This window comes from Amphibalanus amphitrite, unplaced genomic scaffold, assembly GCF_019059575.1.
Source record: "Amphibalanus amphitrite isolate SeventyFive unplaced genomic scaffold, NRLGWU_Aamphi_draft 000205F_arrow, whole genome shotgun sequence".
Taxonomy (NCBI): Eukaryota; Metazoa; Arthropoda; class Thecostraca; order Balanomorpha; family Balanidae; genus Amphibalanus; species Amphibalanus amphitrite.
Genome location: NW_024881700.1, coordinates 717,684 through 732,039, shown reverse-complemented (window position 1 = coordinate 732,039; position 14,356 = coordinate 717,684). Strand labels below are relative to the sequence as shown.

At 55.4% G+C, this 14,356-nt stretch overlaps 1 protein-coding gene across 17 annotated transcripts in view; it reads left to right on the top strand.

The window, feature by feature from the left end:
• LOC122385013 (rho guanine nucleotide exchange factor 11-like) overlaps window positions 1-14,356 on the top strand; it is a 146,743-nt gene that overhangs the window by 4,278 nt on the left and 128,109 nt on the right. For 8 of the 17 annotated variants that reach the window (XM_043372936.1, XM_043372929.1, XM_043372934.1 and 5 more), the window contains 4 exons: window positions 5,351-5,458; window positions 7,995-8,137; window positions 8,696-8,929; window positions 9,286-9,546. In XM_043372936.1, the coding sequence (XP_043228871.1) occupies window positions 5,380-5,458; window positions 7,995-8,137; window positions 8,696-8,929; window positions 9,286-9,546 (717 nt within the window). In that variant the 5' untranslated portion in view covers window positions 5,351-5,379. Of the gene's footprint in view, window positions 1-5,350; window positions 5,459-7,994; window positions 8,138-8,695; window positions 8,930-9,285; window positions 9,547-12,988; window positions 13,203-14,356 lie in introns of those variants that run through there. The other 9 variants (XM_043372942.1, XM_043372941.1, XM_043372938.1 and 6 more) reach the window with 4 other exon arrangements.

Genomic DNA, 14,356 nt, shown 5'->3' with positions numbered 1-14,356 from the left:
GGTCGTGGAGCCCGTGCGAACTTAACACCCGCCGTCTGACCGACTCAGCCGACTGAGCGGGGCGCGACGTAACGAGCTCTCTGCACTGTATGTGAAACTCAGAGTTCGTTGCCTTTTTCCACTGCTCGAGACTCGGGGCGTCGCCGGCGCGCGGCCGTAATTCGGTAGTATGTCAGGCTGAAAGCTTTGTCATGCAGCGGGCTGCCGTCATCCCAAACACCACGTCAGCAGGCGGAGGAGCTCGCGGTGACGCACGAGGCTCGTGTTCGCTCGGCGGAGGACAATACCTAGCATCCAGTCAGGGTCGCGCCCATGCACTCACCGGTCATAGAGTTCGATCGCTTCTCTGAAAACGAACAATAACACTGAAGCTAGCAGTTGCAGTTGAGACGTAATAGAATGTCAATATCAGACCCCTTTGACGCGGCTTACTAATGTTACCGGTTTATTCGTTCATCGATTACACCCAGTGGCCTCCGTTCGACGCTGGTCACTTATGCTGGGCGTGATACGTCGGTGACCGGCGCTGCCACTCACGGCGTCACGCAATGCGGTGGCTCGGCACTGGCAGGCGACGTTTTCGCTCGGTGATAAACACCAATGTTTTAGACGGCTGTCGCTCTCTGTCTGTCTGTTTGGAAGGCTCGCGAATATGTGCCGTTTGTTTCAGAGTATACAGGGTGTCCGGAAAGTCCTGGCGCTTCTTTTGGACGCCGTGTAACGCGCGCTGTGATTATTGGACATTCAGCCAATCATCACAGACATGACCCCTCGTTGATGCTCAGCCAGGGGTCGTGTAAATATGACCTTGAAATCGTTTTCAGTGATGGGTAGATGGGCGAAGATGCGCCTTGTCGCTGAATGCCTGCGCGCGGCGGCCGGGTGCGACTTGAACGAGGCGCGAGTTGCAGCACGATGCGGCGTTTTTCGATGAATGGTTTAGCAGGTAAAGGTTTATTTCGACTCGGGAATTCCTTAAAAAATATCCTCAGACCGTTTCGAACGCGATATGGGAACGGAGCAGCATTTCAGCGCGGCAATCGAAGAAAGTGCGGGGGTCTGATGGACAAAAATGTCCCATCATCTTCGTCAATGTCGAATAAATGAATAACAGGCTGGCCCACGAGGGGTTCCTGGACAGCCACATCAACCCGAGGGTCAAGACGACATGCCCTAAGGGTCACTTCGCATTTCAACAGCACAGAGCACCCTCCAACAACGCCGCCGCCATTCAAGCTAAACTGACAGAGGAGCTTGCCGGGCCAGATCACCGTGGCGAAATGAGATTAGGCCGCCTTATTCTCCTAACCTGACCCGCTCGACTAAGGCGTGCTACGCGTTTTGTAGAACAGGATCTAGGTCATTTCTCACCCCAACCTGGAGTCGCTGAAGACTCGCATCATGACAGCATGGGAGGACCTGGAAATGCCCCGCATCGTCAAAACCCGCAGACGCTTCCTCCCCTACGTCGAGGCCGTCGTCGGCGCCGACGGTGGTTACATTGAATGAGCACGTAGCGGAAGCATGTGGCTTGGTGTCCCTGGTCATTGTTTTGATCCATTGATTAGTATCTATGAACCAATGGCATTTGTTTTAGAAAATGTTGAAAAGCGCCAGAACTATCCGGACACCCTGTACACGGAGCTGGTCAGTCTGTATCGTCTCTGGGGAGTACATTATTGCTATCCACGATGTACGAACCCCTTTGCTTCCATCAGCAGCCCTGCAAGTTAGTGCCCCTTCTCGATTTCGGTGTCATGCTCGACCGTGCCAGCGAAGTTTGTTGTTTATTTGATATCGCTTTGCTTTTCCACCTCCTGTTTTACTTTTATTCGTTTTTTTTTTTACTGCTCTCTTTTAACCATTACCTTTTGTCTCGCTTTCCAGTTTTTTTTTCTCGGTCTCTTACTCTTGCTTTTTCATCATTTCCGTTCATATTATTTCCCATCTGTCTGTCTCTCTCGCCTCCCTCTCATCCTCTCCTGAGGAGCCGCTGCAGCCATGGCGGTGCACCTGTCCCGCTCGCTGCCGCCTCCGCCGCGCCGACCGGCCGGCTTATATGCTATGACACCCATTCGGTGGAGGGCGCCGGTCGTTAGGGTGGCTTTATGTTGGTCGCCGGGTGCGGCGGTGGCGCCACCGTTCAGGGCGACCCGTCCGCCTCCGCCGCCCGTGCCGCCGGCACCTGTGACAAGGCGGGACGCACCGCCGGCGGCCGGGCGTCGGTGTCGGTTTGGCGATGGAGACGGTGGCAGGGCGCGCGAGCTGCTCCCGACGCGGACTGTCGGCTGTCACTCATATGACCGGCATTACGGGAATTGGCACCGGTAATAGTCCGTATGGTGTGCATGGGTTATTTGAGCGCTGCTCCACGTGATCAAACAGTGCCAAGTTATGCATGTCTTTTATCAGCGCTTTTGCATAATGCATCGAGAGTGCCCATTTTTATAAATGGGCTTGAGCTGAAAATATCTCAGTTTTCGTTGTTTGTTGCACCAGTCTTATAATTTTCGGTCGAATTTCTCCACTGTACGACGCTCTCAACTGCACCGAGGGCGGCTCAGTGCCGCATTCTCTGCACTGGCCGTGGTCTGTTCGAACTGTGTGGCCATTATCGGGTGCTGGCATCCGGCCAAGCGGTCGGAGGTGGCGGGCGTTTCCAGCTGGGCAGTCCGGCCCGGCCCGTCGGTCCAGGGCTCCAGCGGAGGTAGTGGTCGGCGACCGCCGCTGACCACTGACCAGTCTGGTACGCTGTCCGGAGGTAGTTCTTGTGGCAAATTAACCGTGAATATCCACCCGAGTATGGGAATGGTGGCCTTTGTTGAATGTTGCGTGTTGGAAGGAGTGCCAGATTGTTGTGTCCTCTCTCAATGTTACCGTCGTGTTGGTTGTTGTGGTTAGGTTGCTGTCTCACAGCTTCACTGTTGTTATGCTTGGCTGATATCATTTTAGACGTAAGACCCCCGGAAGTTGTGTCCATCCGGTCGCTGGTCTGCTATCGTATGTTTTGTGGTTGGCTCGTCGCATGCTCGGACATGCACGAGTTTTGGGTTCAAGAGCGTTGAATGCAAATCAGTCTCCTTGAATCGTTTGTCCACCGGTTGTAGCGCAGGCAGACCATGAACTGGTGGATCTTCATGCTTGAACGATAATTCATGCTCATTTCCTGAAAGTAACCTATCTTGGGAATGGCGCAGTGCGCACCTTACGAAGCATCAGTTTATGGACACCGGTCCAAACCAGATTTCGGTGCCTTGTGACCGCCGTGCAGCGAATATTGATTCCGATCATTGATACTGCCGATTGACAGTCCGCTTTCAGCACTGCCGTTTTTTAATCGAATGCGCACTCATTGTCATGTCCTAATGCGTGAGTCGGCCGCTAGGGCTGTGCGTGTCTCGGCTACTGTCGCCGTTTTTTGCCCGTCCTGCAGTGGACACTGCGCACGGAGCCGCGCCGAGTTTCCTCCGCTACCGTGCTGTGTGTGTGAGTGCCGCGGTTCGGCCGGCCGGCGTGTGAGTCGGCGGCCCGTGCCGCTGCCGTGACTCAGCGCCTGGAGAGCGTGTCCGGTCGGCCGCCTCCGCTGGCCGGGCTCTGTTTACACGGCCCGGGGAGAGGCGCCCACGGCCGGCACGGCACCTACGCTCAGGGAGCACCCACTCCCAGCCCGACCCCGGTGAGAGGAACACACGGCCAGCACGGCCCTGGGGAGAGGCGCCTACGGCCGGAATGGTCCCGGTGGAAGGGCCCACGCCTGGTCCGACCCCAGGTGGGCGGGACATACGCCCGGGTCGGCATCAGCGGGACGAGCTTACGCTCGGAGAGCATCTACGGCCAACGATCGTCCCGGCCCTGGTGACAGACTCCGGCCGGCCCGGTGGGGGCACCTACAGCCGCGTCGGCCCCACTGGAACGCTCTTATGCTCGGTATGGACCGTGACACGCCGCATCGACTGTCGATGAAACACGGCTGCTCATTGCTCGATGTTTTGCTGTGGGGGTCGGGAGCGACTGCAGATGAGCTGGTGCCTTATTGCCCGTCACGGCTCTAGAGCTACCCTCAGCTCATGAAGACCTGCCGGGCTGCCCCCTCGCGGCACGAACGGGCCTCTGAGGAATCGGATAGCAGTGCGATTGAGTTAGCAAGGGAAGTCCCGCTGCCCCGGCCAGGAAACGCACGTGGTCGCTTTCCGTTGAGGAAGAGTTTGTGTTTCACTATCGTATGCCAACACGCCTATCGGGACTGGATTTGACGGTGCTATCTTGCATACAGTCCATGGCCTTGTAAGTTGTAACCTGTTGTATAAATGAGACAGGCTGCATATTGCGTCGCATTAGCTTGGCGTCTGCTCGAACAGAATCGTAGTCAAATATCAGAGATCTCTGAGCTGATACGCGGCTGATACCGATCACCCTTTCACTATCGTCTCCGCTGCGACCGGTGGACGGACCGCTGACTGTCAGTCAGCTGGTCAGCCTGCCGGCCCATCTCAGCCCCTCTGTGACCGGCAGACGGACGCCCGAGGCCGTCTATGCGACACATCCCTCTCAGCTCAGCGCCGTCGGCCGACAGTGCAAAGGCCATTCTCTCGTCAGTAGCTCTCGCAGTGTGTGCCGGAGGTTGCGAAATGCGTGCCCGCGCGGCCGGAGGCCAGCCCGCTGTGAGGAGAATCGGGGTGTGGGCTGGCGGGCGCCCACGGAGTTATATGCGGTGACGCGTGCTGCACTCTGGTTCACGGCGTGTAGAGATGTGGGAAACGACGAAGGAAAGTGCTGGCTGCGTATACCATTCGTTGCGCATGGGGTACCTGTCGATGAGAGAAAGAAGTACTGACGTGAGAGATAGCATAGGCACTAGGCAAGTTCCAGATGGAGCTAATTGATATAATGTTTGGTGCAGATCGGACGCTGGGTGGTGGCGATATCACTTCATTCAAGCTGGTGTGAGTCTACGAGCTAGCCGTCTCATACGCTTAGATAGCCGTCTGATCCGGAAGACGGTCCATGTTTTGTCCGATCTCTCTACCTAAAATGAGCCGGAGTGTGGTTGTGTTGGCCCAGCCCGTCCTTGGTCGACCACCAGAACCTGGCCGGTACAGACTGGTAAAGTATGCCGCGCCTTGTGTATTTGATGGATGGCTGTCAGCACTGTGAATGTGGGTAGAATGCTGAGCGGCTTTTTAACGCCAGCTCAATCCACCTACGAACTTAAATCCGGTTATTAACTAGATAATTAAACTCCCATATAGCTGTGTCCCGCCTTGCTACCGTTTGAGTTGTCATGTCTCTCCCCATGCCACGTGTGTTTCTTTCGTGCCAGCATCTGACCAAGCCGCCTTCTCTCCGTCAGATGGACCGGCGGCGCGCGCCGGTGTTCAGATGCTGGACATCATTGTCAAGGTGAACGGCAAGTCGGTCAACCAGCTCAACCACCAGCAGGTCGTCAGCTCCATCACCTGTGAGTGGACGCTGCCTCTGGCGGCGGGATCGGGACGATGGGAGCAGGACAGAAACAGAGGCGATGTCGTGGACGGGGTGGGGGGAGGGGGGGGGGGGCTACATGAAAACGTGAACCATGGAACAATGCTCGAAAAATGTCTAGTGGTACCTATTGACTTGACTTGGTTCATGGCTTTGTATTCATATTTCATACCTACTTATAGCAGGTACTTACGATGTTTTTTTTTATCCAGTAGTTTCTTTATTTGTATTCGTCCTACCTCATGCCATCTGTCCACAAGCTTTTTCATCGGCACCCCTTCTTTCCCTGAATGAAAGACCTCTGTACACAAAGTAAAAGTTGATACTTGATGGCAGGTGTAGGGGTTTCGTTTCGTTTCGTGTATTGTTGAGACCATCCACACCGTGGCTATTCAAGTCTCCCGTCAATGTCATACATGTTGTAAAAGCAAAGTGACGCTAAAATATCGACAAGTTGTACATACACATAATGCCACATTACACACGATAAAACATATACTGTGATAAAAACATGATAAGAAAAGTGGGATGAGCTAAGGGTTGAGGCAGGTGTAGGGGTTGATCAGCTACTGATAGTGATAATTGACCGTAAATTTACCTTATCGTGGGCGTCATATAACCTAATTATTGTTACGGCGCCTATCAATCCCAATCATCAACAAACCCAATCATCGCCCTTTGCATCGGTGCCTTGATGTCGCTTTTTTCTGTGTTTTCGATGTCGTATTCTATTTGATAACGTAGTGTGGTTTCGAATTCGTTAGACTCTGCCCGGTGCACTTCTTTCACAATGCTAATGAATGGGCGGTAACCTGGTATGACCAGACCCCAGCGGTGCCAACAATAACGATCGGATACTGGATAGATGCCAAGGTCAATCGGTCAAGCATGGAGCTCACTCCAGTTATTCACCTTCATTTTAAGATGATTCCTTTAAAGTCACTGAATGTATTCGTCATTCCACTGTATTATTGCTATTGGTTTGTGGTATTCATTGGTCCTTTTGGCTCACCCCTCCGTACGTTTTTGCCCGCGTATGGCAAACCACGACCCACCGGATACTGAGACGTGACCACCGCGTGGCCGTGAAGCGTCCGACCGATCGCATTTCGTGTGCTGAATCGGTCAGTCATCGACGAATGACAGCCGGCACGCAACACCGCTTGTCGGCCGTGCTTGCGTGACCTGTCATGGCAGAACGCTCCCACCGTCATAGAGCCAAACTACACCGCACGATTTACACCGTCGGACAGTGTAGGACCAGACACAACACGCCGCTCCGTGACTCAGACGTAGTTTTCCGTTATGGGACAGACAGAGCGTGGCACGAGTGTCTGTAGCGACAAGCAGCTAGCGTTCGTTGTATTGTTAACCAGCCCCAGCAGGATCTGCTGTGTATGTATCACTACAGTCGACTCTGCCTGCTGCTGCCACCTGTCGGCCGTCGCTGACACTACCCCACCAAGGACCGGTCGCCGGCGGGCCGGCTGATAGCGCGTATATGGACTGTGGCTCCGTGTCCAGGCCTGCTGACCGGGAGGCTATGAGCTGTGGCGGTCGGCGGCCAGTATATCGGCCGAGCTGTGTCGGTGAGCGCTGTGCCGGGCCGAGCGGCGGCCTGCGGTGCTCGGTGACAGTCCAGGTGACCGCGGTGCGTGCGGAAGAGGTGTGGCGGGCGGTGGGTGGCGAGTAGTGACTCGTCGGTGGTGCGGTGGAGGTGCTCAGTCCAGTGGCGAATGGAGTACTGAAGGACTAGCACAGTGACGAGTGAATTGCCGAGGAGAAACATGGACGGTGGCGAGCTAAGTGGTGAAGGAGAATCGCAGTTGCGAGTGGAGTGCTAAAGGAGAAACAGGAGAAAAGCAGTGGCGAGTGGAGTGTTGAAGGAAAAACAGGAGAAACGCGGTGGCGGGTGAAGTGTTGGAGGAACGCGTTCGCTGCGTAGAACCTGCTTGCGTTGGCTTAATGCGGGTGCTCGCACAGTGGCTATCTTATAGAGCTGTCGGCTCAGCTGAATCATAGTGTTAGTTATACCGAGGTACCCGCTACAGTGCGCACAGCCTGGGGTGTCTACCCCAGTGTTGAGAGTGGCGTGAACCTAGTGTTTGAAGACTAGCGTGGCTTAGTGGCGTCGTGTAAGTTACCCTTGTGAGACTGGTGCGTCGTGACAGCTTTAAGAGATGCCGCGAGCCAGTGTGAGCCACTATTACAAACGGCGCCGGCCCGTCCGAGGTGAGGACCCACATATGGTCTCCACTGGGAACACACACTGATGGTGACGCTCGCCTCCCTGTTGCGGCTCGTTTTTGAAGTCTGTATCACTCATGCAGATGATGTAACCGTGACACACCTGATTTACACCTTCCCTACCCTACATCACACTCGCCCTTTTACCACCCCTTACGGGGTCTGTCTTTACCTGTCATCTGTGTCACTGCGTCCTGTCTCGCCGCTGTGTTCCTGTATGACCACCACTGCCCATCTGACCTGTTATCTCTTCTTCCCGTTCACAGCCAGCTCGAGCGTGCTGCTAACTCTGGAGAGCTGCCGCAGCCCGCCCAGAATGCCGAACGGAGCTGCCAGCACGCCGCCGCAGCGGCCGCTGCCGCCCATCCCTAACCAGCAGCGAGAGATCACGGGGCCGCAGCCAGTGGATGTGAGTGGATGCAGGCCGGGTCCGACCGCTCCTACCGACCCCGCTCCGCCGCTACTGCACCCCGCTACACCCCGAGGGGTACCCCGCGGGCTACAGGGATAGAGAGGGGACCGGGGCACTGCTCGGACCCATGCTCGTAGTTTTGGTTGGGCTGGACGAGCAGCTGTACACTGACTCCCTTGCAGCTGACCCGGAGCCGATCGTATCTCAGGCTATTTCTCCGAAAGGCATCGCGCCAGGGATGAGCATGCTCCTTGCTAGTAGATATCTCATGAACATTGACAGCAGGGAGAGGCGGAGAGGGAAAGGTTACTGGGTCCTGGCAGGGTGCACGATGCTGAATGCTGCGGGTCATAGGGAATAGGGATCCCACTCAATAGTTCCCTCCTGCACGGGGTGCTTTTCGTTCGAAACCGAATAGCTCCGTCGGTTAGCTAATCCATGCCGCTAGATAGGATGGCTTGTCAGCTAGCTTTACCTCTTGGCCCGCCCGTGGAGCATCGCTCGCTTCCAGTGTTATCGGCCGCTGACTCCGCCGCCGGCGCCGGCCGCCCCCAGGCGGTGTCGCGGCGCCACTGGGCCTACAAGAAGTCGCACACCATCCAGCTCATGCTGGAGGAGGAGGAGCGGCATGTGGACTCCCTGCGCGCCCAGCTGGCAGCCGCCACCGGTCGGGCGGGCGACAGCGGCCGGCTGCGAACCGAGCTCAGCAACGCAGAGGCCTGCTGTCGGCTGCTGCGGCAGCAGCTCGATTCTCTGTCGGGCCCGCCGGCCGGCGAGCCAGCCGCAGCGGTAAGTACAGCTGTCGCCGGCACGATTACTGAGCTCTGCTGCATGCCGCCAGCCGCTCTGCCTCCCTCTCTGTTCGAGAGTCGCCCGGGACTGCTGGCTGTCCCGGCGGCGAGCCTCGGTTAACGCTGGTGTCGTGTTGTCTTTTTGATCCCGTTAATTAATATGATTTCTTTTATTTCGTTATTAACGGTTTCTTTGGACTGATGTTTGGCTAGTGGCCTGGATAGCTCCGGTGCTCCGCTCTGTGTGTTTCCTCTCGGACGGACTGGTGTGGCTGTCTGTCGCGGGACGCCGGCCAGCGGCTGCGACTGCCTGCATGTGGTCAGCGCCGCCGGGCCGTCTGCGCTCTGTTGCAGGCGTCCCCACTGACGGCGGCTGCTCGCTCCCCCACGGCCTCACTATCCCCCGCCGACACACCGCCGCCACTGCCGCAACGTAACCGGGCGCACACGACGGCCGGCGGCACGCCGCTGTCTGCGGCCGCCGCCGGCCGGCTGGACGTGCCGCCGGCGCTGCCGCCGCGCACCTACCGCACCGACACTGCCTCCTCGGCCGCTACCGGCGGCGCCACCGGGGACCTGCAGCGGTCCGCGTCCTCCGCCTCCGCGCAGAACAAGGTGAGATGAAAAGGAGGACGGTAGGGAGGGGTGGGTGAGCGCAGGGGATTTAGGGTAGCAGGCGAGACGTTCTGTCAAGAGACGTGACTAGGAGGTCCTAGGGGTAGGTCTGTGCCTAGGCCCTGGAGTAAGCTACGAGACGTTATGTCTGCTGGCCTACTACAGCAAAGACATAGGGATAGTAATTAAAGGGACTGTTGTCTATGGTAGGGGTTACTGGCCCAATCATCGGCCACCTCTTAAAATCAGGGTGATGTCACATGCTTTTCAAATAAAAAAGTTTCCGTGTATGAAATCAGACATGCATATTATGGAGGGACTTATAAGAAGCTGGAAGTAAACGCCCACCACTGAGCATCATTGCTGTCTATTCTGGGGAAAATTAGCATCGAGTGACCTTCTCTCGGCCTTCTTTCTGTGCATTCTATCGTGGTTTGCATAGGAAGGAGCGGCCAGAGCTGGCTCCGCTGGCCGGCCTCTCGTTCGCATCCCCACTTTGCCACACCCATTCCTGTGCATTATTTGTTCGTCTTGAAATGTGAGCAACAGATTTCGGTCGCGGCCAAGCCGGACTGTAATTGAAGCTCGTTTTTTTTTTTTGCATTATTGTGGTCACTAAGACCCGTGTAGGCGCGTTATCCAGAGATTAGATGCTGACTGAAAATGACCTTCCTGGCTTGCTTAGGATAAAGGTAAGACTGGGGATGGGCAGTAGAAATACTCTTAGTTTAGGTGGAAGGTGGTGGTTTATAGTGGTGGCAGGGAACATATAAACACAACTTCAGACATGTTCTTCAGCCAGGAACCAACCGGTTCTACAAAACTAAACTGCTTGCAGGACAGGACATACCGTTAAGTTGAATGACAGAATGCTGGTTTCACAGATAACATCGTAAGGATGAAAAACACCCTTTGCATGTGCTTTAACATTTTCTCACTTGTTTGAAGCTAAAGTTTTTTTTTTGTCTTTTTATGATATGTTTTGCGATGAGTTTTGTGCCTGACTACGGACTATGCTGTTTGCTGTTTGTGTTTGCTGTTTGTGTTTTATGCTTGATGTGTCGTTTTGCGTGTGGCCCATCCGCTACTGCCGGTTTGATTGCTCGGTGATTAATACAGTGTGCAGTGGCCGGTATGGCGGCTGTGTCAGCCCGGTATGTGGATCCGTCGTCGGCCCGCGGCCCGCTGCGGCCAAGTGTGTGTGTGTTTGGGTCTGGGCCGTGATCGATTTCTCTCCTATTGGGCGATGGGTTGGCACCAGGGGCAGACTGAGTCCCCACTATGGCGCCAAGGGCCAGACTGTGTCCCCCTCGCCGGCGCCAGGGGTGAGACTTGCCCGCCGACACCCCCTGCAACGTCCCTGGCACTGAAGAACAGTGATGTTTTTCCGGGAGCAAACTGTTTTAGTGCTGTCATGCAATCTTCGTGGACAATGCCCTGCGAGCTGCACAATTTTAATTTGGATACATATTTCCCATGGTCGTTGTTGCATCAGTAAATATTGAATGTCTTATGCTTGCCACATAACCTGAATTAAATGTGTTATCCCATTATTTAAGTGAGTGCGATGTTGAGATTGATAGGCTGCTCCATCAAATAGCTGACTCCTGACGCCGTAACAATTTCGTCGGGTGCCAACTCCGTCATAAAACTTCGCGATATTTGCAGCTCAATGCCGTGCTGGTCAGAAGACTGCCAAACCGCTCCACAAAGTTCCCGAGTCCCTAAGTGTTACAGGGAAACTGTAGCGGCAGTGAAGTGAGGCTCACAGCTTCCCATCCCTGGAATGGGCTCAGTGAATTGTTCGCTAGAGTTCGGGGCAGTGATGGCCCGGATGGGTGACCAGCCAGCCGCTGGCCGGTCGGTCGGTGGCTCTGGAGTCTCTCGGTCCGACCTCGACCGGCCGAGGCCTCTGTGTTGCGGTGGCGACCGTTACACATGAATTATGGACCCGATGTGCATGTTGTTCCGACTTGTGTAGCGGGTTGGAAGCGGGAGGTTTAAGTTGACACCACGTGATGGTGATCTTCGACCGGGCATTCAGCAAATCAGATGATGTCAACTACCCTTGTTCACTTCATGTGGGAGTTATGCTAGGCTTTACATTTAGCGAGACCAGTTTTAGACTCACACGCGCGTTTCCTTTGACCTGGAAAATGGGAAATTATACCTATTTCATGTCACGTCCCACTTTTGCCCATTTCTTTCGCCGGTGTCTACCCGCTCCCTGTTTTGTAGACATGCACATAATTGTTAGGATGCTTAAAAGCGCATGCAAAACAGGTTAGAAAGGCTCAGATGTCGCAGGTACCGCTTTTCATTGTATCGTTAACAATTGTATGAATGCTCGGAAAATTTCTTCCATAACGGTGTGACTTCTATTTATTATTTTGAGTGTAGCTTGCCGCCGACGGCTATTCTAGTTGGTTTTCTCATTCCTCCACGACATTGGCAGATATGGGTTGTCAGCTGGACGTTTCAAGGCTGCTTAGTGTGCTAAGAAGGTTGTTGAGCTACGAGCTGCGAATAGGAAGATTGAAACACGATATGTGATACGTTATTTGGTCACAAGGCATTCATGTAAGAACCAAGAATGCAGGGATCTGGCTCCTGTGATAGTTAAAAACATTGTGTCTCCACACAGCATATCATGACGCTGACGCTGACTGAAGCGCTCCTATTTCACCTTGTTTGAGAAGGAAGCTAAGGACACATACGAACTTGTTCATTTTATATCATGTCAAGAGTCACCAGATTTGTCTCAGAATCGACGGCTTATAAGTGACTGAGCAGCTGATTTGTTGCCCATTCTTTTCATATTATAAGCTCTGGGCTGGTTTGCGAATGTATCGCACGGACCATGACCGCCTGGATCAACATGCGAGTCAACGCCAACCCCCTGAAGTGCCGCAAACGGGATCAGCTCCGGAACACAAACGTCACTCAACGAGTTACTTACATACGAGTACGTGTCAGAGCTGCGGCCTCGACCCTGCACTGTGGCATATGACCTCACCTGCCGGTCCGGCAGTCGGCACTGCCTGGTGTATGACGTCACCGGCCGGTCCGAGGCGGCAGAAGAGCCGGACAGGTGACGTCACCTTCAGGGAGTGTTTGCAACTCTCGCTGGGTGCCGCTCTCCATCCCGAGGGCAGAGATGCGACGGGATATGAGCGACGCTTCCCTCGGAGACGTTGGAACTTAGTGGTGTGGTGGTGGCTTGTGGCTAACATTGCCGTGTGCAATAGTAATGGCAGCCTGAGCTCGACTTCAATAGCGCTGACCCCACGGCGTTTCGTCGGCCAGTTGCACGTGGTGCGAAGAGGGAGGGGCGCCGTCGACTGTCCGGCGGCGGCGGCGGTGGCGTCACTGACTCACAGCTCCGCCCCCGCCCCCGCCCCGGCGGGCCGCTCGGCGGCGGCGGCGGCGGCGGCGGTGGTCCGGCAGTGTGGACGAGAGAGGCCGCAGAGAGGGCGGCGTGTGTGAGCGGTGTGTGAGGTGTGAGAGGTGGTCCGCCGCCGTGTGTTTGACCCGCTAGGCGAGAGAGCGAGTGTCCAACGGGTGGCGTTTCGTAGTGTGTGGTGCTATAGTGGTGGGCGGTACAGCGAGGGAGCTGTCGGAACGACACAATGGATTTCGTGTCTCGACTATACCGGGTGAGGATGACCCGTCCATTCGCGACAGCCATGGATGCGACGCTGTGATGCATTAGAAACTTACCCGACTCGCGTCGTCCTTCTGGACGTGGTCCTATCAAAGAGCGTCTGTATTATTCCGGTCTTATTTCCCCGAACGAGTTCGAGATCCATTACTGTTTGTCCGAGTGAATTTGAAGATTTAACGGTCACCTAAACTCCGTTTATTTAACTGGCCCCCAGCGCTGATGTCAGTCACACGACTGTCCCTCAGTATCCAACGCCGTTTTGGTTGAGTCAGCCGGTTCTAACACTCCCGGCACCACGGGAGGAGACTGACCGTGTCATAGAGAGGAGAGAGCGCAGTGTTTACGTGTCCTCTGCAGTCGCCACCCGGCCGTGCAGTGTTTGAGACTCTCCTGTGAGGCGGTCCTACCCCGGCGGGGACCCTGCTGACCTCACGGGGCCGACCGCGGGGCTATCCGGTGTGGTTTTTATTTGTGCTGTTGCACCCAGCGGCTCCTTGGAAGAGGCTAACTGGCGTGCGATAGGCTAGCTGGCCTAGGCTACACATCATACCGACTGTCAGCGGTGGGATAATTGATGTGACTTGACTGCCTGTCTCAAATGAACGAATTGCGGTGTATTTGATGAGAACTTGGCATCGGCTGTCAAGCTGTACCCCTTTCCTGACATTCGCGTGTAATTTAATCCCCGGTTTCTGTGCTGAGCTGTAGCGGGTGTTGGAGCTCCGTGGTAGCTCCGTACCTTACTGGCAGTTCTGCACCCGACTATACCAAACTCCGGCAGCGTATTTCGAGCTGCGGTAACTCCCAGTTAACCCGGTTCGGTTCTGTGCTGAGCTGTGGCGGTCCTGTGCCGGGCTGTGGTAACTCTGTGCTAAGCCGTGGTAGCTCTATGTCGAGCTGTGGTAGCTCTGTGCCGGGCCCTTTTACGGCTATTTGCCGAACTGCCACGGTTCCCGGCGGACCCGGTTCTGCTCTATGCCGTGCTGTGATAGCTCTGTGCCGGGTTGCTGCGACTCTATGTCGAGCTGTTGCGGCTCTGCGGCTGCTCCCGGGGGCCTCGGATCGGATATGCCGTGCTATGGTAACTCTGTGCCGGGCTGCTGCGGCTCTATGCTGAGCTGCTCTCGACGGGCTCTTGTCGACTCT